The following is a 23311-nucleotide window of genomic DNA, read 5'->3' on the forward strand; positions in this document are numbered from 1 at the left end:
ACTGATCTCTGGCGCACTCCGGATCAACGCCCGCTCTGCTACCACTGTGGTGAAGGCGGCCATCCCTACCGGCGGGGCCCATATCGCGAAATGGGTTTGCGCGGATTTTCTCTAGACAGTCCCCGTCCACGACCTGGAGAGCACCCTCAGGACATCGCCGACATACCGTAGTTCCCTGCCTCCTCCCCAGCGCGAGTCGCACTTGCCTTCTCCACGCCGGTCTTTGCCTTCTGGGTCCCATTATGCCTCAGCACAACGTGGTTCCTCGAGCCCTCATCGGGGAAACTAGCTCCGGCAACCTTTGGAGGCGAGGCCTCCGAACGCCAATCCGCCGCAAAGCTTCCACCACCGTGGCGACCAACTCGCCCCGACGTCGAGCGCCGCATCGCCGCACAGTTATCCCGGACACGCCACCCGAATCGCCCCGATGCCGCAACCCCAGTCGCCGACCAGCTTCCGCTGCCGCACCGATTGACTCACTCCCAACAGCCATCGACAGGCTGCGCTGAAGGCAGGATCTCCTTGGACATCCCTGTTCTCGTCGACACTAAGGAGGTCAGCGCGTTGGTCGATACGGGCCCAGATTACTCCATTCTTAGCGGACGGCTTGCGACTGCCCTGAAAAAAGTGACGACACCATGGGAAGGCCCCGACATACGTACGGCCGGCAGTCATGTTGTCGCATCGCTCGGTATGTGTGCGGCCTGGGTTACGGTTCGAGGCTGCACCTTCGTCGCCATTTTTCTTGTTCTATGCGAATGTTCGCGCGATGTCATCCTTGGCATCGAGTTTCTTCGCGAGCACAGTGCTATAATAGACCTTCCAAATCGCTTGGTGACGTTTTCTACCAAAATGGCCACAGCAAAGCCGGCACACCAGGGTTCTCAGTCCGCCCTGCGAGCCATCGATGATAACGTCACGGTGCCCCAACGTGCCAGCATTTTCGCTAGAGTTACCTGTGACGAGCCTCATCGGGAACTCCGGGTTGTCGAGCCTAATGTCTCTCTCGTACCCACTAAGGGGATTGTGGTGGCACGAGGCCTTGGCTGCCTTCATGACGGTTGGACAGAGGTCCTTGTTACCAACTTTTGCAATGAGCATCGACATCTATTCCATGGCACAGCCATCGCTTATGTCGACCATGTTCAGGAAGTGGCCGAATGCTTTGCTTGCGAGGAGGGCACACCTGAAGGTGACGCAGAAGCGCTCAGTGACGTCAACATAAATCCGAGCCTTTCATCCGCTGAAAAGGGGCAACTCCAAGACCTCTTGTGGGAGTTTCGTGTGTGCTTCACGTCGTCGTCTAAGGTGCAACAAATGTCGATAGTCAAACACCGCATCATCACGCATGAAAGAGCTCATCCCATTCATCAGCAGCCCTATCGTGCGTCCCCTTGGGAGTGAGATGCTATACAAACACAGGTCAAAGAGATGCTCACGGACGGCGTCATCCAACCGTCAAGCAGCCCGTGGTCGTCTCCTGTCGTCCTCGTGAAGAAGAAAAACGGAACACTGCGATTCTGCGTCGACTATAGGAAACTTAACAGTGCGACAAAGAAAGACGTGTATCCACTGCCACGTATCGATGACTCCCTCGACCGTCTTCGCCAAGCCAAGTGCTTCTCTTCGGTAGACCTCAGGAGCGGTTATTGGCAGATCGAAGTCGATGAGACGGACCGTGAGAAAACCACCTTCATCATACCGGACGGGCTCTACGAATTTCGCGTCCTCCCATTTGGGCTCTGCTGCGCTCCGGCCACTTTCCAAAGAATGATGGACACCGTCCTCACAGGTCTGAAGTGGCAGACATGTCTTGTATATCTTGACGATGTCATTATTTTTTCTGCAACGTTCACGGAACATCTGCACCGCCTCAGAACTGTCCTCGAAGCCGTTCGTTCCGCCAACCTCTCCCTCAAACCACAAAAATATCACTTTGGGTTCACCGAATTGAAGTTTCTCGGGCACGTCATTAGGGCTGATGAAATCCGAGCTGACCCAGGGAACCCTGCTGCCGTTGCTGCCTTTCCGGTCCCCGTTCACAAAAAAGCGGTCCGACATTTCCTGGGCCTGTGCTCCTACTATCGTCGCTTCATTAGAAACTTTGCCCAGCTTGCCAGCCCTCTGACGCTACTAACCCGGGATGACGCATCATTTTCTGGGGCAACCAACAGCAAACTGCCTTCAACGAATCACGACGCCGACTCTAATCGCCGCCAATCATAGCACATTCCGACGAAAATGCCGACACGGAGGCACATACGGATGCGAGCAACGTCGGTCTTAGCGCCGTTCTCGTCCAGCAGCAAGATGGTGTCGACAGAGTAATTGCCTACGCCAGCCGCGCACTGTCGCGTGCTGGGTTGAACTACTCTATCACCGAAAAAGAATGTTTAGCGGTAGTCTGGGCAGCAGCTAAGTTCCACCCATGCCTGTATGGCAGACCGTTTTGCGTCGTCACCAACCACCACTCGCTGTGCTGGCTGAAAAACTTAAAGGACCTTTGTGGCCGCCTCGTACGTCGGGCATTACACCTGCAGGAATTCGATTTCACCGTCACCTATAAGTCCGGCCGGAAACACACCAACGCTGATAGCCTGTCACACGCTCCCGTCGAACCTTCTCCACAAGACACCATCGACGACAATAGCTGCCTTGGGGCGGTCAGCACGTCTGAGCTCGTTTCCAGACAGCGTGCCGATGCCGAGCTGTGTCTGCTCATAGAACATCTCGAAGGTGGGCACCCTGAGCTACCACGGTACCTGGCTCGTGGGCTATCATCGTTCTGCCTCCGGAGCGGGGTGCTTTATAAAAAGAACTCTACTTCCAGTCCGACAACTTACCTACTCGTCATACCGTCTGACTTACGGGATGAAGTGCTCCTTGCCTACCATGAGGAACCGACTTCTGGCCACCTTGGTGTTACACGCACCTTGTCCCGAATCCGGCAGAACTACTACTGGCCCCAGCTCACTTCTAGCGTCAAGCGTTATGTCCGGACATGCCGGCAATGCCAGCGGTAGAAAAAACCGGCGCTCTAGCCTCCCGAACTGCTTCAGTGCATCGAGCTGCCACAAATACCATTTGACAAAATCGGCATGGACCTTCTGGGGCCATTCCCTTTCTCGTCGACCGGCCACAAATGGATCGTAGTCGCCACAGACTACTTGACCCGTTACGCTGAAATGAAGGTCCTTGCGTGAGATACTGCCGTCGAAGTTGCCCACTTTTTTATGCACGACATTGTGCTTAGGCACGGCGCCCCGTCGACCATCATTACTGACCGAGGCAAGGCATTTACAGCCCGGCTTTTACGTGACGTCGTAACGCTTAACCATACAGCTTATCGACCAACAACAGCGTATCATCCCCAAACCAATGGTCTAACGGAATGGCTCAACAAAACATTAGCGGACATGATCTCGATATACGTTGACGTTGAACATTAAACGTGGGATAAGATCTTGCTGTACGTCAGCTTCGCATATAATACAGCGACGCAGGAAACCACCCAGTTTACCCCGTTCCGTCTTGTCTATGGCTGAGAGGTCCGCATGATGTTGGACGCGATGCTCCCGTACGGCGATGCAGAGGTACCCCCTGAAGCAGGCCGCTTCGTGGAACAAGCAGAGCGAGCCCGTCAGCTTGCCCGCTTGCACATTAAGGACCAGCAATCCGTCGATGCTCGACACTATAACCTTCGGCACAGGGACGTGCACTACGAGCCGGGTGACCAGTTATGGGTGTGGACACCCGTGCGCTGCAAGGGTTTGTGCGAAAAGCTTATCAATAGGTATTTCGGCCTGCACCTCCTGAACAGCGTCAACTATGGAGTTGTTCCCTATGGAACTGTGGTCGCCGGCTGTCAGCGTCAACGGCCTGAATTCGTCCATGTAGTGCGCCTAAAACCGTACTTTTCGCGTGACTGAGCGCTGTGTGCACGCTGCGTTTCGTACCTTTATCTCCTTACCCGACGTGCGAACTTGACTCTCCTCAGCTCTCAACTAGGGCCAGATGTATTGTTCACCTCACCCCTATTTTTCTTTTTTTTTCCTTCTTCTCTCCCTGTACATAACCCACTCCACATCGAGACGATGTTTGCTTTCGCAGGGGGGAATAATGCCACATGCCTAACGCGCCGCGCTGCCTCCACGCTTAGTCGAAACGATGACGAAGCGGTGGTTGGCTCTCGAAACGCTCTGGCTCTCTAATTAAAATCTCTTGGTCTTGGGTTCTTCCCGGCGCCGACCTGCACGGCTCCTCAGGTCATGACAATATCATTTATGTATGCATTAAACAAAAGGGGTCCCAGTATGCTCCCTTGTGGGACACCATAACTGATAGGCAAAAGGGAAGAAAGTTCATTATCTACAGACACCGACTGACTTCTGTTCTGGAGGTAGCTTTTGAACAAACTGAGTGGTTTATCACGGATATCATACATTTGAAGTTTGTTAGCAAGAATCGTATGGTTTAAGGAATCAAACGCCTTACTGAAATCAAGAAAAAGGCACATCGTATACAAGTTCTCATTAATATTGTTCAAAATAATTTCTTTCATTGTTAGTAAGGCTGTTTCTGTGGATTTACCAGTTCTGAAACCAATTTGTGATTCAGTTATTACCCTATGTTTGTCAAAAAACTGTTATTCTTGACGAAATAACCTTTTCCAGTCCCTTCGAAAACAACGGGAGTACTGAAATGGGCCTGTAATTTGCTGGTACATTTCGGTCACCCCCTTTATAAATTACAGACACTTTTGCCGTTTTCATTCCATTGGGGAAAACCCCGCATTCCAGTGCAACATTATAGATGTGAGAGAGCAAGGGACAAATTGTGGGTAAGACATATTTCAGTGGTTTCATCTGCATGGTATTGATATCTAGGGCTTTGCTGTTACTCATTCCCATGTACACATTATAAACCTCAGTTTCATCAGTAGGCTCGAAAAATATAGTCTCGCTAACCTGACTAGGGTAACCGGCGATATTAGTGTCCGTAGGATCTTGAGATGAAGAAATGTTATTGAGAAAATATTTGTTAAAATATTCTGCGAGCGCTCTTCCTTTTATTTCCTTGCCACTTAATGGCATAGTTTTTGCAACACAGTTATTCGCACGGCGACCTAGGACATCGTTTAAAGCTTTCCAAGCAATATCAGGTCTTTTTGAACTGATGGTAGAAAAGACCTGCTGATAATATGAATTTTTTGCTTTCTGTAGCTCCGAGTTTAATCGGTTTCATAACTTTTTAAAGGAAAGAAGTGCATCTTCTACACGTGTTCGAAGGAACATTTGATACAAACGATCTTTGTCCTTACCATCTGGAAACAGTTCTCGTGTAATCCATGGTTTCCTTATCTTTTTGGAAGGGGTGTACTTCGAGCGGAAAGCACTTCAAATAAAGATGTAGGAAATGGTAAAAAATAATTCGTACGTCTCATTGACGTCCGTTTTTTGCAGCACAGAAGACCAGTCAAAGTTCGTAATATCGTGCTTAAATGTTTCCAACGAGGCATCTGTGATGCGCTGTACACGAATGGTCTCGTTCACATTGTTTAGCTTAGCATGCTAAACAATGTGAACACCGGACAGTGATCAGTCACATCAGAAGCAATTGTACCGCAAGAAAGTACATTGGTTTCAATATTCGCAACTATTAACTAAAGTGCCGACACAGTCGTGCATGTGACACGTGCTGCTGTTTCCAATAAGTTGACAAACCCACAGGAAAGAAGTTTCATTTTGAAATCACGTGGAGTAGCGTTGTGGTCAAGAATACTAATATTCAAATCACCACTGCACAAAAGCGAACATTTATTCAATGATGCATATTCCAGAATCTGGTCAAAATATTCTGTAAATTTAGTTTTTCATGTTGCCATTTGGGGGGCGGTATACTACAGAAATCAGCTGGTTTCGATTTTCCAATGTTAACACTTCATAATCTTCTGTAACTTCACTAAGATTAGGCAGGATATGGCACCTTTTGCACGCGTTTGTTAGCTCTGTTAAGGAAAAAGACTTCGTAACCGGGCAGCTCTAGCATCCTGCAGCCAGATTGATACCATGTATCAGTGAGCATCAAAACCGTAAATTCGAAAGAGACTGTTTTAATAACAGAACGATTTCATCTTGTTTGTTGCCCATTCAGCGCGCATTGAGGTGCAAAGCAGTTTCACAGTTACGGTGCCCTAGCTTCACCTGTTGTGGTAGGACAAGTTTGTGATAGGTCATTTTTGCTTAGTTCTTTTTGATTACAGAGCAGAAAGACTACAGATTTTAGTTGCCAGGTGAGCTATGATTATTGCCTGCTGCTGACTCAGCACAACTGTTTTCCTGCGAGAAGAGCTTGATGAGGTCCTTCTCGCTGGTTATCAGTACAACAGCCGAGCCATCACTTTGCTTCATGAATATCTTTCCATACTGTGACCAAACAGACTTCCACTCATGCTCATACTTTTTTTTTACAGCAAACGCAAGCAGTTTCTTTTGTGCTGAGCAAAGGTGCTCACTGACGTACACAGGATCAGAATTTTCCAGCCCAGCGTCAGTGTTTGTCAGCCTCATTTTTTTGGCTTTCTGGAGGACTGTATCACGTTTGGCTCGAGACATATTTGACATATCTGCCTTTCGTGTCGGTGCTCATAACTGGCTTCAGTGTCGCTTTCTTGAATTGGCTCTTTTATTGCATTTCCTATCCTTGAAATTATGTCAATCACCGACTCGCTGTCATTTTTGATGACACCTTCAATTTCTAAATTAGCCCTTCTTGAGCATTGCTCAGACAGAGTGAGTCGTTTGTCCAAATCAAGCACTTTACTTTCCAGATTTCTGTGCATGGTTCGAAGCGCATAATTTTCTTCAGCAAGGTTCTTGTTTTTAGCGATTTCGGCATTTAGCTTTTCCTCAAGCTCTTTGATAGAGTCATGTGCAAACTCGATGCTTTTAACTAAGCCTTGCTTTTCGCTCTTCAGTTCTCGAATTTTGTTGCGCACTTCCCGCTCCAACGACTCACGAAGTAGCTTCATTTCAGCTTTAGTTTCATCCCGCAACTTTGCTATATCAGGTTTAAAGTCCTCTTTCATTTTCGCCCCCTCCTTTCCAGTCATTCCTTAACAAGTGTCCCCCTACAGTCAAACAGCACACTCTATAAGGTTCAGCAAACAGAAACAAGAACAGCAGAACTTCACAAGACACTTGGCAGCAGTGACGAGGGACTAATGATAATGCGTATAGTCAACGTGCTCTTCTCACTAACCTGCAATGAAGGCCGAAGTAGATTAGACTTGCGACTCGCTCGACGCTACTGCCAAATGCTGCGAGTGTCTATGAAGGTGCCTTTTGTAGTGGATGGGGTCACGTGAGAGCCAACGTAGCAGGTCACGGCGTAGCCGACGATGACGCCCTGTTGAACCAGGCGGTATAGAGCGTAATCCGTGTTTTCACAGCGGCAGGCTACGGCATGAATCGGTGCTGGCGCCTAGTGCGGCTGCGTGGGTGTGCCCTGCAATGAAGGCCGAAGTAGATTAGGAGGCTTGCGACTCGCTCGACGCTACTGCCAAATGCTACTGCCAAGTGCCTTGATAAGTCACTCAGGAGGTGAACTGCAAAACGTGATCAATGAGAGACAGGTAGAGCAGAACGGCTGTTCTCAAAATGACAGTTTACCTATGTTCCTCAAGAGAAAACGGTACAACAGCTGTACCTTATGAGTACTCACCTATGGTTCAGAAACGTGGAGGCTAACGAAAAGTGTCCAGCTTAAGTTAAGGACAACGCAGCAAGCCATGGAAAGAAAAAAATGATAGGTGTATCATTAAGAGACAGGAAGTGGGCACAGTGGGTGAGGGAACAAACACGGGTTAATGACATACTAGTCGAAATCAAGAAGAAGAAATGGGCTTGGGCTTGGGCGTAGCAGCGGCACTGTGCTCTGCTCTGTGTGCATACAGGCAAGTGGTGCACCTTCTATCAAGTGTTCCACGCTCAAGCTATGGTGAGCTGCTGACCGAGGCCAGCAGTGGAGAAGAGGGCAGCTTTGAGGGCTACAACATTGATGCTGTGGCCACGCTGGTCGCCTACCTCGAGCGTCGACTTGATGAGGTGAGACAGCCAGTGGGGTGGAATACTTTCACAAGAATGCCTTGTTACTTAATGGCTACTCGATTCCCCTACGCACATGGCTCCCACGTCAACAACTTTTATTCCATAGCCATCCCTTCCTGCCTTTCTTTTCCTACGCCATCTTGCACCAAGCGGCCTCCTGTGTTTACTCTCGCAACTGCAATGTATACACTAGCATCCCCCCATAACGCTACCTGCAACTAGGTCTGTTTTTGCAGGTGCCTTCATCGTCACACACTCCTGACATTCCTGTGCAAAGAAGTTTGAGTGTAAGTCACCACTACTCCTGAGCTGGATCACTTGGTGTCATCGGTTTGAGCTTTGAAGTGTGCCCAACCACCTGTGATATTCATTAACGGTGTGCAAATAATGAGAGTTCTGCTTCAGTGGAATTTCTCTCGGATAGGGTTGAGTAGGGGTGAAAATTGTAAATGATGAACCAGATTTTAATGTCTAATACTAGCTTTTGCAGGCCATTTGCTGTTGCGGTCACAGAAAAAAAAAAAACGATGGTCAGTTTGCTTACTTAGGCCAAATGCAAATTAATTACATGAGCTAGCAGTTTGGTTTTCACTTCGGTTGTAGTGTTCACGGATGGCAGTTGTTCAGATAGCATTAATGGGCCAGTGTCCGTATATGCGGAATTGGTCATTTTTGCATTCATAGATCCCTGGGAGTCTTCGTGCCACTGCTGGTTCAGTGGTACAGCCGTCAAGCAATGCACCACTGCCCTTCTATGGCAGGTGCTGCCATCGGGGGGGCTTGGGTTGAGTTGCAACCCAGGCTGCTCTTCACGAGCAGCCGCTCACGATTAATTGAGCTGCCGCCTGACACAGCGGGCAGGCTGCTGACCTGCCACAAAACTCATTTCAGGCAAACAGACAAACACAATGGCTAATGTTGGGAATGGCCACTATAAGGGCTAGCACACTAAAACAAACGGAAAATAATGAAACTCATGTGCATACTAGAATTTTAAATTCTGATCAATTCGTTTTCCAGCAGAAAACCTGAGTTAGATCATCACTGCAATCAAAGATCCGTCTAATGCCAAGTTCCACAGGACCACTTAGCCAGTCGTATGCCAATCACCATGTGCATAAGCCAGTCACTGTGGGTACTGCTTGTGAAGTGGGGCAGCACGTGCTGAGAAAGATAAAATCCATTACTCTTACATGCAGTGTGCCACCTCCCAAATGACAGGAATTTCCATGCGGAGACTATGGAAACAAATTGTCACACATTTGACACACCAGCCAGGGCTTCATTCTGGGACTCGGGATGGTGTCATGTGAAACTGAATTGAGCATGCACCCTTGACTTCAGTCCTACAAAATAAAGTGCCTGTTCCAGTGAGCACAGCACCATCCTTGGCCACAAGGTAGTGGCAGGCTGAGCATCGGGAAAAAAATTTAAGGGCGATCAGTTGGATTGATGCAGAGGAAATGCATTCTTTCACTCGCCAATCTATTCCAATTCTGAGCCAGTTTTCTTTCACTCCGCAGTCTATTCCAATTCTGATTGTATTTCATTTTTGACTTGTCAAATACCACTACCGGTAGAGCGGCGAAGTTGTTAAGCGATGCACTACTGCACCAGCAGGTGGCTGTTTCAATCACACTCACCGATGGGGCTTGTGAGACCCAGACTTGGCTTTTCTCGAGCAATGTGAAAAGGAATACCGGATTTACACGATTGTAAGTCGACCATTTTTTTTGAAATTTAAAATTCCGAAGCGGGGGGGGGGGGGGGGCAACTTACAATCGAAACGAAACCTTGAACTGCCAATAAAAGCAAGAAAAACAATCTATCAGGGACGCTACTGCGTTGTTAGAAGTTTTTGATTGCTCCAAGCGTAGCATTCAGGTATTCCGCGGGCTTTTTAGCAAGGATTTTTCATTTTTTATTTTTACTGCGCACACCGTTACCCACCGCGATGGATCAGTGCTACTGAACAGGATACCCGGGTTAGAACCCGACCGCAGCGGCAGCGTTTCGATGGAAGCGAAATGCAAAGGCGCCCGTGTGCTGTGCGATGTCAGTACAGCAGGCTAAAGATCCCCAGGTGGTCGAAATTATTCGAGAGCCCTTCACTACGACACCTCGTTCTTCCTTTCTTCTTTCACTCCCTCCTTTATCTCTTCCCTTACAACTGAGTTTCCGCCGATATTTGAGACAAATACTGCACCACTTCCTTTCCCCCAAAACCAATTTCATTTCATTTCACTCGCGGGAAGGGCCGCTGTCCCGCTGTTCCAATCGCGGAGTCTGCGCCAGCGCCCGGGTGTGTCGCTAGCTGATGGAAGAGCCGCTATTTCAGTTGGTTGCGCAATACGTAACAGCGGCGCTTCTGGGGAATGCCGATGTTTGCTGGAAGAGCCGACGCCCCGACAGCCGACACCGATGACTGTTTGGTGGTGCTGGTGGTGCTTGGAGTTGGTGCTTTTGACTCGACTGCCGGCCGCGTGCTTCGCCATGAGCTCTCCAGGTTCGAAAAGCATTCGGCGCTCATTCACTGCAACGTTCAAGTGGGAGGCCATCATTTACGCCGAAGAAACCAACAACTGCGCGGCGGTTCGACGTTTCTGAACGGTTGGTGCGGGAGTGGCGGAAGCAGCGAGACAAAATTTTCGATTGCGACTCCAAGCGAAGAGGTTTCCGCGGGCCGAAGTCGGGACGCTTTCTAGAGCTGGAGGTCAAGCTTGCAGCGTATGTCACCGAAATACGAGATCGGTCCCTTCCAGTGACATGCGAAATGATCACGCAACAAGCGCGTGTCTTTGCTGCGGAAGCTGGAATACACCGAACAGACTTCAAAGCCAGCAGGGCTTGGGCTTCGAAATTTGTGAAGAGGGCTGGCTTCTCTCTTCGTCGGCGTACTAGTGTATGCCGGAAGCTGCCTGCTGCTTACGAAGAGAAAGTTCTCGCCTTCCATAGGCGCTACTTCAAGCTCCGCTACTCGCGGCGATACCTGCTCGGCCAAATCGGCAATGCGGACCAGACTTCCGTCTACTTCGACATGACGAGCAACACAACAGTGAGCGTGAGGGGAGCTCGCGAGGTTAAGCTTCTCACGACAGAAAACGAGAAACTTCGGTCCATTGTTATGCTATCATGCTTGGCAGATGGCACAAAGCTCCGACCGTACATCGTCTTCAAAAGAAAAACTATGCCAAAGGAAATGTTCCCGAAAGGTGTGATTGTGCGAGTGAACGAAAAAGGCTTTATGACGGACGACTTAGTTATTGATTGGTACCGTTGGGTGTGGCTTTTGAGGCCAGGGGCATCCCTCAAAAATCGCAATGCGAACCTCCTCGTGCTCATTTCGCGGCCACCTTACCGCGAAAGTGAAGGCAGAGCTCCGAAAAGAAGATACCGGTACAGATATGCTGGTGATTCCCGGCGGTCTGTCGGGGCAGCTGCAGCCGCTAGACGTTGGCATTAACAAGCCATTCAAGGACTTGCTCTGGCGTGAGTACAACGAGTGGCTGGCGGCAGAAGAGTGGGAACTTACACCCACTGGGCGCGTGAAGAGAGCCTCCCTGGCGGCTGTGTGCGGGTGGGTGATTTCCGCTTGGCGGCCGTTCCACGCGATGTCGTGGTGCGGTCATTTAGGAAATGCGGGCTTTCCTTAGAGGACGATGTGCTGTGGGATCGCAGCGGCGACGACAGCAGTACCACTGAAGATGACTCAAGTGAGGATGAATAGCCCATCTATGCAATAAATTTTCGTTTTTGAAGCGCTCCACCGGTGTGTTTTTTTTTTTTCGTACATGCGGTTGGGGGGGTCGACTTACATTCGCGTCAACTTTTTTTTTCGGACATGCGATTTGGGGGGGTCGACTTACAATCGTGTAAATACGGTAGCTCCCGCAAGCCTCACCTTTGCACACACGGCTTTTCAGGAGGCTGTATATTTTGCATGTGGGCCTGCTGTTTAGGAGTTATTTTCTTCCTAGTCATTTTCATTTTTGCTCAGTCATTCTTCTTCTGCCATCTTCCTCTTCACCTCTAAAAGGGGAGATGAGGAGAGGGATACGGCTGGAAGGCGACAGGTGGAGAGAGAAATCACCTTAAACACCACCTGACAAAAATTGGCAGGTGGAGGCTTCACACGCCGCAGGCAGTTTTAATCTTCATGGCCCTCCTAGGGCAGTTGCACTAAAAGAGTAGAATGGTTGTCTGGCCTAGTTGGTATGGATCCATTTCAAACAAGTGCTGACTCAGTACCGTTTTGTACGTCTTGCCTTTCTGTGCAAACAGTGCATAGTGGTTTCCTTTCAAGTGAATTGTGAAAAAGGCCATCTTCCAGGGGCTCCCAAATCTTTTGAAGATCACATGAGGAGTGTTCAGAGGTGTCATGGTGTTTTAACTGGCTAGAGGACACATACTAACAAGTTGTGCAACATTTGGCTTAGAGAGCACACCACCTTTCATGGGCTTATCAAAAGTACTGTAGTGCCACTGCACGTGCCAGGTTTTCGAATACGAAGAAGTGGTGTTCACAAGACAGAACAACCATGGCTGCCTTGCAGAGCTGACGCATCCTTCAGCTGGCCGTCACGTTCTTCACCAGGCAACCTGGGGCTCCTTCAGTGAATGTGGACCACTCTCCGCAATACTTTTTCTGTTTCATGCTTGTTTGGTGGAGCAGCAGTTGTACAACGGTGTCCGCTGAGACAGTATCTGGAAATTACCGTCTCGGTGGGCACAGGAGGACAACGGTTGCTCCACCAGGAAAACACAGGCTGCATGCTTGTTCGATACACCCGACTTAACACGCATGGAGTGTTATGTTGGGCAGGAGCCAGGGAAAACAGTTTGTTCTTAATATGAAATTTCTCAAAAGCCAACACCTCTCTGCAACGTGATTGTAGTAAACGCCAGCCTAATGTACAATAGGGGCCACTAATTATTCTGTGGGCACACGACCTTCAGCAGTTACTTTTAAAACTTTTTATGGATTTTTATGAAAATTCGTTTGCATGTTATGGATAATTTCAAAGCTATCTGCACAATTTCAGCTTTTTACCTGAACAGCTTGCCTTTGTACAAATTTTTTATCTTCTACACCTTGCGGAAAGCCTGCACACGAACAAATTGTGGTAGAAGACTGCTTCAACCTTCACTGAAATTCTGAATGTATGTTACATATTATGACAATAATTTTATAGTTTGTAGAACGTTAGCGCTTATTTGCTTGTTCCTCAGTTTCACTCTGGCGGCGACGGCATGAGAGAGGGAAGTGGAGGGAGTGGACTTATGCGCCCTGGCACACTTTTCGAAAAAAAAAAATTATTCCTCTCCACATTTAGGGATGTGAGAGAGAGGGGATAGGAGGTGACGGGTGGCCTAGTGGCTTGGGCATCCACCTTGTCTGCTGGAGGTGGTTGGTTCGGAACGCACCAAAACCCACTGCAGAGCATTGGAGCAGTCCTGTGCAAGTCTGGATTCGCCTCTGGCTGTCTGACTTTGCGATAAAAAAGACGGAACATGTACGTACGTTCGTGTTGCACATTCATAATAACTGTTCTGTGATTTTTCTCCCCACAACCACAAATATTTTTTGTTACAACTTTTTGCAGTGTAGTTGCCATGGGCATGTGTAAAGCGTAAACACATTATCATACCAAGAATTCACTATTAATTAACCTCACAAAATAAGATTGTCATTGTACTTGATGTGGTTCACCTAGCACAACAAAATAAATAGCGTCAAAAGAGACCAGACAGCCATGAAGGAATCGGCGTCATGAGATGAGCAACAGCCCAGAAAAGCATTTTTGAGAAAAAGGCATTCAGAGTTTAGCACTATGTTTATTTCTCCACAGGTGTAGCTCTTGGTGCTGTTTTTAATTCAGCATTGCTTGGCGATCTGGCCTTTTGCCTGTTGTACTTTTGGTTACTCCTTTCTCAACGTGACGTAGTTTTCAGCTCCTTTTAGTAGATTGTTGCGCGGTAGCAATGACACCTAAGAGCTCGGCTGCACTTCCTGATGTCTGCCGCATGGTTTCCATCGCTGATCAAGCCAAGTTTCGTAGACAGACTGCTAACAGAGCCTGAAGTGCTCAGACACATGTTTGGGATGCCCACCGCAATAAATTTGTTTCACAGCAGCCCGCAGAGATGTCTTCTTACCATTCTTAGTCATTGGCATCTTTCGCTTGCGACTGCACAATATTCCCTTCTGTACTTCTTTTTGAAGGGGTGTCAGTCACCGAAGCTCTTAGTCACTGAAGTCCAATCCCAAGACAGTAAAACATGGGATGCGCAAGCATAGCTTGCCGAATGCTAGAACAGACACTGCACCATTGGCTCCCGTGCAAACTCTGCCGGTTGCTAAGGGCAACCACTGCGGAGACCAATGCCGACACGAGCAGTTACGTGGTGAGACCTTGAAACTTTTTTTTTTTTTGCATGCATGCATGCATGTTTGCTTCTGTACGTAGAACAAAGCTGAGACACCAGTTTTGAAGATGGAAATGGAAGCCTTCCGCCGAGCGAAAGATAGCGTCACTCATTCGCAGCTGTGCAAAGATATCTGCATTCAAAAAATTATTTTTCCACCATTTCAAGTACCACCAAAGTTGGTGAAACAATTTTTTTGGAGTACTTCTCTGTAGATGTCACCAACAAAATTTCGAGAAAGCATAGAAGATGAGTCATATAAGCAAAGTCCTTGATTTTTAGAAAACGCAATTTTTCGCAATTTGAAAGTCACATCCCCTCTTTAATCATGACGGAGCTTCTATATTGGTTATAAATAGCACAAACAACACACAGCAGCACAGCACATATTGCCTAACCTGCTGGCAACATAGTCCAGCGCTGCATTCAAGAAATAAATTCTTTCTGTGCAAAGTGTTTTTAGTTTATTGTTCTTCTCGTATCTTTATGCAGCATCTTCCTGAAGGCACTTAAAAGGAGATGGCTTCCTTCTTTTATTTTTCTTCTGTGAACTGTGCCTATTCAAATTGATCAGTTTCATTGGTGCCATGAAATGGCCCATAGTACATAATCATGGCCGTTCCTGGACATGCAACACCATCCAATTAGTTGTTAAGGAAGTGCAGTTCAGTTTTTGGTTTAGTCTTTGCTTCTGCAGCACGCACACATAATTTTGAACTTCTTGTGAAATCTCTCACGTGGAGCAATCACTGCGAGGATGGTGCCCTAGTCTAGCACCAACCCAGCTCAGAAACAGCGGTTATCTCGCTATTCTTGGTGCATCAAAAAACGATACCCATTTGTCTGGTTTTAGTTCAGACAGTGTTGATAGTTTCGCCCTACCTGAGCTGTCAATAACTGAAGAGCCTTACTGAATGTACTGGGCATGCTCTGAATGAATCCTTATCATCAGCAGCAAAGCGGATTGAGTTTTCTCCAAGAAGGCACACTGGGATCGACCTTGGCATTGTACTGTGGACTGATCATGAAGTTTAGCATGAAAAAAGCGGGAACTTTGAATTCTTGTTTTTAACTTGGTACATAATGCATAAAACATGCATTCTAGAATTTCTAGTTTCCCGACTTCTGACAATGTATTAACTCTTTCTTTTTTTTTAAATTTTTGTCTGTCACTCGAGTTCTGCAATCAAAAATTCTTTCTTCGTATACAGTCTTGTGTATCCTCTTTTTTTTGTTTCGTGTCATTAAGAAGAGGGCTCCATTAGCTGCACTCTGGTGTGCCCAGTACACTACAATGCTTAAATTTGTGGCTGAATAATTCTGTATGCACACCACCCAGAAATTGGCTGTTTTCCTACTGCAAGGAAAGCGCTAAAGTGGCTGCTCGTTTGCTACACCTTTACTGTCATTGCACTAATCCTTGTATTTAGTGCCTGTAATACGTATGGTGAAGGCATCCGGTGGTCACTAATAACTTCGACTACCGTAAATAGCCACCACTTCCTAGGGCCACTTGCAACACCTCCATAACCGACAGACGGCACCGCAAATGAGCAGAGCTAAATCGTAAGGGTGCCAGTGCGTTGGCTCAGAAGCTTGCTGCACCCATCTGTTCTGCTGCCGTGCTTCCAGCAGCAAACAGCGGTATGGATGTCTAATCCCCTGTGCAGGAGGAGGCCAGCCCCAAGCCCAGCCTGCAGCGGCAACTCACCCCCGTGCTGCTGTGCTTGGCTGAATGTGGGCGCGGGCACCGGATACTCCGCCGATACCTGCGCTCCAGGGTAATAACTGACTGTAGGCTTTCTCGTTGGCTTACTAATTAAGCCTGTTATGCATAGCGCTGCAGGTAGGGTCACCATGGAAGGAGGAGGGTGTGGTGAGGGCAGAGGAATTCCCAACCAAACAATTTTTGCCATGGAAGAGGGAGGATATGGCGAGAGCATAAGAAGGCGCCACTGGTGGGTGGTTACGCTGGAAGTAAAGGAGAGACCATGGCAAGAGCGGAGAGCACAGTCTATCTGCTGCAGCTGGTGCAAAAGGTGCCAGCCGGGAAGGGAGTCATTGGTGACGCCACGTGCCTTGAGCGGCGGACTGGAGCACAGAGTTAGTCGAAAAGTGGGTAGGGGAGAACTAAAAAGGGCACTCCAGAACTGTACAGATATGAAACTTCTCTTATATCTCTACCTTAGCGCATCATAAAATATAAATACAACAGCTGTCGCTGAATCTCAGGTTACACAGTGGTAACTGTCCTGCCAATTTTTTTTTCTTTCCCTTTTCTTACAGTCTTTACAAGTACTATATTGGCATGCTCTGTTTTGCAGCTTTTGTTCTGCAGTTGAGTAATAAAGCAGCGATGTTGCAGTACCAGGCGCTTCACCTTTTTACAAGAATATTGCTAGTGTGTTCTTTGCTTTCATTGTTTGCAATTCTTCTAACCTTCCATACCTTGGATTTAGAGAACAGCCATCGTTAGTAGTGCAGGAATGCGTTCAGCTAATGTCTAAATTTGTTGTTTACAGTGGCTGCTGCAACCGCAGCTTTCTGTGCAGCCATGACAATCTTAGACCTAGATTAGCATAAAACAGACGGCAGCCATGTCTTCGTGAGCGTATTGCCGCAAATCTTTGCAGTGTTTGCTTGTTCATTCTTCAAAGCTGCCGTCACGTCGTTTTATCGCTTTGTTTGCGATGCAAGACGCGACCATATTTATCTCAACTAATCACATCCAGGTAGAGCTCATTCTACATCGTTCCAGAATGTTCTAGTAACTTTTAACGCTTTATCTCGAAAGTTCGCTATCAGCTTTAAATTGAGCACGGGCGACAGTGGCGTGCATTCTGTTCGACGACTGCCGAGCACGCTTGTTGCTAAGTCACCGCCAAGTGATTCAGTCCATTGTGGGCGCAAGTCAGCCCAAGTAAAGTTTTGTTTAGACACCATTTTCGCAGCCTTTCTGCTCTCCAGACTGCAGTCACCACTTCGTGACAATATGCTATTTGCATGGTCGTTAAGAAGACTGCAAACAAATGGGAAAAAAGTTGCTGAAGACCTATAGTTAATTTTGTTCAGTGTGCCTTTATGAGCGCACACTGCAGCATGGGTACATGTCCATATAGGTAGAAAGATGGGCACAGACACTGCTGCCAGCTGTGATTGCCAATGCAATGATGATGAGGACGGTGATGCAGTAGCAAATGTCATCCCTGGAGTGGCCAGTTCCTGCCAGTTCTTTGGATGCAACTTGTCACCATTTGTCAAGCCAGATCCTTTACTTTGGCCTGTCACTTCTGCTAGACTTGCACTGTGCCTTACCAGAGAGCACTGCCATTCTATACTTCATCTGACAGGTTGTTTACAACACTGTGAAGTGTAGGCTCTCTCATCCAGTCAAGGCCAAGGAATACAACGAACAGTCCCTCAAATATTTGAGCAGTATTTTGACTATTTTTCAAACACTTGCAGTAATATAAAAGGTAGTTCAGGATAATTGTTCTGAAAGTACAGGAAGCATTTCAATCACTGATTAAATTAGCAGAGAAGGTCCGCACAAACACAGCACTACGAAGGCCTAAGTGGTGCGTCACCGTCGTAAAAATGGCATCCACCGAGTCAGCCAAGTGTTCTGTGCACAGCAGCTGGACATTGGTGCTCCTTTCTTCCCAGGGATGGAGCCATCAGTCGCAGGACGAGGGGCACGGAGAAACACATTTTGCAGTACTTGCCATTCTGATTGTCTCTGATCGCCACAGCCCTCACAGTGTTGCAAACAACTTGTGAGATGAACTATAGGAACCAAGTTCGGAGCAGTGTGTCATTAAAAAAAAGAAGCAAAGGAAGTGGTGAGCGGAAAGGGCACCCAGTTTCCCATCTTTAGCCTTGCCATCACGTTTATGTGTCTTTGTTGCAGGTGCTGCCTCCGCTGAGTGACGTGATGAACCGGCCTGAAGAAGGCAACACCCTCCGCAACAGGTGAGAATTGGCCGTTGGGCTGTGAAAAGTGTTTGTTTTGTTTTCCTCATTTCAAAGAGAGCATTTTGCCTATTAGTAGACAGAACTGGTTTGTCTGGACAAATGTGCAAATATTGTTTGTTAGGCCCCCTTCTGAATGCAGTCCATTTCGTCGCTGAATGCTCAAAGTTATTGCCACATGTGTTGCCAGGTGGCGCCAAAAATTGCATCTGAGATATGCAGAGTGCACGTTGTATGCTTGGGTGAGCTGTCCTGGTTAAGAAACTGACAGGTAACCAGTAGCATTAGCAAGTGAAAGGCCCCTCTGCAGTCTTTGACCTCTGCCTTTTAGGTTGGAGCTTGTGTGACAGCTCGATATGCAATGTGTCATAGCTCTGTATCTGTTTTGTTTTAGAATTCAGCTCTTAAGCACCCACTCCTTCATTCTACGTCGCAGTCGTTGGCATCGGCATTGTCAGCCTAGTCGGCATAACCTGCCGCCTGACAACCATGGCAGATAGTAGCAGAGCGAAATGCCACCTGCCACATTGAGGGCAGAGGAAGGGACAACCGGAAGGTGGCTGCCACGGGAAGACACCAGAGGGTGGCTAGCAGTGTAACATGCCACCTACCAGCAGTGGCAGGTGACGTGAGAAGAGCTACACTCAAATTTCGTTTCAGCGACCATCACAATTGTCTTTCAGCTTTTTTGAACTGCTGTGGTCAGCATTACTCATGTTGCACTAGCTTGACATGCCTGATTGAAGAGCCAGGTTGCATAATTGTTATCATTGCCATTCTGTTTCTGCAAGCAAGTAGGTTCCACCTGTATGCAATGAAGCCAGAAGTTCAGTTTAGCCCAACTAGTACCGCAAGATGCTTAGCACATACCGTATTTACACGATTATAAGTGGACTTGAATGTAAGGCAACCCCCCTGTATCGTCAGGAAAAAGGGGGGGCATGCCCGTAGCCACATTCCACAATGAAAATGTCTTAGTCATGCGACTACTCAACCACACTTGTGCCAGTGTCCTCACTAGTGCTGCCGTCATCGCTGCTGCGGTCCCACCGCACGTCATCCAGCGAAATCGAGAACTTCGCAAACAGCCGCACCATGACATCACATGGAACAGCCGGAAATTTTGCCTAGCTGCAGCCACCATACTTGCACCACCCATTCCGAAACGTCGAACTGTACAGGGTGGCTGTATGCCCTGTGATATTCAGGGCTAGTTTTTCTAGCACAATTTCCCCTCCGTCCTTTAACAGATCTGCTGTTACCTGAACTTCACCAGCTGCTTTCCCAGCGTCGCTCTTAAGGCTTTCTTTATTTCCTCTTTCACTATTTGTGGAATGTCCCATTGCTATGTGTTACTGCCTCTCTCATTAACATCCGGATTACATTGGCTACTGCATAAATTTGCGTAGAACCCTTCGGCTACTTTAACTATCTTAGCCATATTGCTAATGACAGTGCTTTCTTTGTCTCTTAACGCATACATCTGGGTTTTACGTATGCCTAACCTAGCTTCCTCTTCACCGGTTTTAGGCTACCTCCGATCTTTATAGCGTGCTCAATTCTCTCAGTATTAAACTTGCTTATGCTGGCTGTCTTGCTCTTATTTATTAACTTCGATAGCTCTGTCGGTTCTATTCTGTGTACATATAGGGTTAGACTGTTAGACACTTTCATGCCTTGGCGTCTCTAAATTAGATCTTTCGTCTCCTGAGATAGCTTGCCAGTATCCTTTCGAACCATCCTACCGCCTACTTTTATGGCGCACTCTGTAATGATAGCTAGGAGTGCATTATTAATGTGATAGCATTTAGGTTGTAGTCTCAGAAAAAATTGCCGGCTTCTCCCTTATGAAGTTCCCTGATTGGTTGAGAGGCCCACGACTTCATCAGCCCTGCCAAATTTGAAAATCTGCGGACTATAATGCTTCAGTACCTTACATTAAATTATCATATGGGGTTGTAGAAAACATGGAGAAAACCAAATTAATAATGTTCAACAATCTCGCAAGGGAACAGCAGTTCACAATTGGTAGTGAGGTGCTGGAAAAGGTAAGGGAATACGTCTACTTAGGGCAGGTAGCAGCCGCTGCTCCGGATCATGAGAGGGAAATAACTAGAAAAATAAGAATGGCTTGGAGCCATATGGCAGGTTCTTTCAGATCATGAACGGCTGTTTACCAATATCCCTCAAGAGAAAATTATATACAACAGCTGTATCTCGCTGGTACTCACCTATGGGGCAGAAACATGGCGGCTAACAAAAAGGGTTCAGCTTAAGGCAAGGACAACACAGGGAGCTGTGGAAAGAAACATGATAGATGTAACGTTAAGAGACCGGAAGCAGGCAGAGTGGGTGAGAGAACAACCGCAGGCTAATGACATCCCAGTCAAAATCAAGGGGAAGAAATATGCTTAGGAAGGGCATGTAATTCAAAGGCGAGATACCCGCTGGTCCTTAAGGGTGACGGAGTGGATTTCTAGAGAAGGCAAGCGTAGCAGTGGGCGTCAGAAAGATAGGTGGACAAATGACATTAAGAAGTTTGCGGGCATGCGGTGGCTACAGCTGGCAAAGAACAGGGTTAATTGGATAGACATGGGAGAGGCTTTTGCCTTCCAGTAGGCATAGTGAGGCTGATGATGGTAATTAGATTATAGTAATCTGGCCCACTAATCCTTCGTAATCCACATGAACAATCTGCTAACCCACCTTGGTCCACACGATAAGCCCTGATTATCCACCTTAATCCATTTTCTGGGGGAGCGGGGGGGGGGGGGGCCAAGTTCCAAATGCTATCCCATTTTCTTAATAATGTGGTCAAGAAGGCCGCAAGTTTTTTTTTTGGAAGGGGCCCTTTTTTACTCCCCACCTCCACTCCTGGGTCTGAGCGAGTTGTCACATGCAATGGGTGAACGACTTTGCCACTATGAATATCTTGGCCATGTTGCATTGTAGTACATAATGCCTTGTACTCACTGATGAGAGCAAGAGTAAGGGTTCCTTCCTTTCTTGCAGCTCTGTTTCACATCATCGTGACAGCGGCTAGCATTAGGGTGCGTCGTACACGCTACACTAACCGGTTTACGGTAGTGGTGAGAGCTTGGTCGCCACAGCTGGCAGTGCTGGTTATGGCTTTGGTATTATGCAGATCAGTGCTCCTGGAGACACCAGGCGAAAAGGAGTTCAGGGAAAGGAGGCACCCTTTTGGGATCACGGTTTTTCCAGAGCACCCTGTAGTGGCATCTTGCATACCAAGTGGTAAGGCCGTGTGACAGCAGCACTAAAGAAAGAGCGTGAGAAAAAATTGACTGGACATTTACCATTGTGGTAATGTGAATTTCAGAGACAGTAGGAGTGCCACAATATGCCGACGCCAGTTGGAGTGCATAGTAACTCTGGGTGCTGGCATCCCCTTGGATGAGGATGACATTGCACCTGTGGACGCACAATGGTAGCATGAGTGATGCCATTCAGTACAGCACATTGTCATGATGTCATACATGACATCACTCCATTCTGACCAATCAACATGACACAGTGCACCTGGCTTGTTACTTCAACAACGCCAATGCCTCATACATGAAGTGGAAGCGCTCCCTAAACAGCTGCTGCTGTGAAAACAAACAGTGTTTTGTGGCATTGTCATTTTTGTGTTGTTGTGGAGATGGACCAAGGACACCACATGTGCCGTCGTGGGCGGTGCAGGCTGGTGCGGCTGATGACGTCACCGTGCACGGACACCAAACAGCTGGCAGCTGAGCTGCTGTTCGTGTTGTGCAAGGAGAAGGTGGGCCGGCTGATCAAGTACACGGGCTACGGCAACGCGGCTGGGCTGCTGGCCCGCAGGGGCCTGCTGCTCGGGGGCAGCGGCAATGCAGGGGGCCCCACGCTGTACTCGAGTGACTCAGAGGACAGTGACACAGAGGAGTACAGCCTCCACCGGGAGAACATCAACCCCGTGCTGGGCTGCTACCAGGAGCGCAAGGAGCGACCCACTGAGGGACTCAGCCAGGAGCAGAAGGAGCACGAGGCCATGCAGCTGGTCAGCCTCATGGACCGCCTCGCCAGGTGAGTGCAGTTGGAAAACTCCCTGCATTCGCCCAAGAGAGTTCTAGCACATTGCGTGGTTGAAAGAACCGAACAATAAGAACCGATTAATACATCGCAATGTTCTGGGTGAAACATTCTCTTTTGGCAGCCTTAATACTGGGAATAACACAAGGCTTTCTGAGCGCTATAATTTTCTTCCTTAGGTTGGAACTAAAACTTAGTACTAAATTTGCTGGCATACATATCACTCTGGAACACCTTGTCCTTTGAAAATTACATCACTGCGTATGGGCCGCCGCGGTGGCGAAGTGGTTATAGTGCTCGGCTGCTGACCCGAAAGACGCAGGTTTGATCCTGGCCACAGCGGTCGAATTTCGATGGAGGTGAAATTCTGGAGGCCAATGTACTGTGCCATGTCAGTGCATGTTAAAGAACCCCGGGTGGTCGAAATTTCCGGAGCCCTTCACTGCGACGTCCCTCATAACCTGAGTTGCTTTGGGACGTTAAACAACCATAAACCATTGTGTGCTTTACATTCATTTCAGACTCTCATTAAACAGCGTTTCACGAGGATATTTACTGATGCCTAATGAACTAATTACAGAGCTTTTTCTTCGCTGATGCTATCACTGTTTGCTGCATTTTGTATCACCTTGTAATGTGCTTATTGTTAGAAGGCCCGCCTCCCTGTGGCAGTTTCCACTTTGGGGCCTTGTAGTGTAATACGTTTTGTGTCACCAACATTATTGTATGTTTTA

The 23311-nt window shown here is 47.9% G+C and overlaps 1 protein-coding gene across 5 annotated transcripts in view; it reads left to right on the forward strand.

The window, feature by feature from the left end:
- The window catches only part of ric8a (ric8 guanine nucleotide exchange factor A), a 67698-nt gene that overhangs the window by 41308 nt on the left and 3079 nt on the right, over window positions 1-23311 (forward strand). For 2 of the 5 annotated variants that reach the window (XM_077660909.1, XM_077660908.1), the window contains exons 10-14: window positions 7955-8105; window positions 8345-8395; window positions 16205-16315; window positions 18445-18506; window positions 22209-22571. In XM_077660909.1, coding sequence (XP_077517035.1) covers window positions 7955-8105; window positions 8345-8395; window positions 16205-16315; window positions 18445-18506; window positions 22209-22571 — 738 coding nt within the window. Of the gene's footprint in view, window positions 1-7954; window positions 8106-8344; window positions 8396-16204; window positions 16316-18444; window positions 18507-21651; window positions 21791-22208; window positions 22572-23311 lie in introns of those variants that run through there. The other 3 variants (XM_077660911.1, XM_077660910.1, XM_077660912.1) reach the window with 2 other exon arrangements.

The sequence above is a fragment of the Amblyomma americanum genome, chromosome 4, assembly GCF_052857255.1.
Source record: "Amblyomma americanum isolate KBUSLIRL-KWMA chromosome 4, ASM5285725v1, whole genome shotgun sequence".
Classification (NCBI taxonomy): Eukaryota; Metazoa; Arthropoda; class Arachnida; order Ixodida; family Ixodidae; genus Amblyomma; species Amblyomma americanum.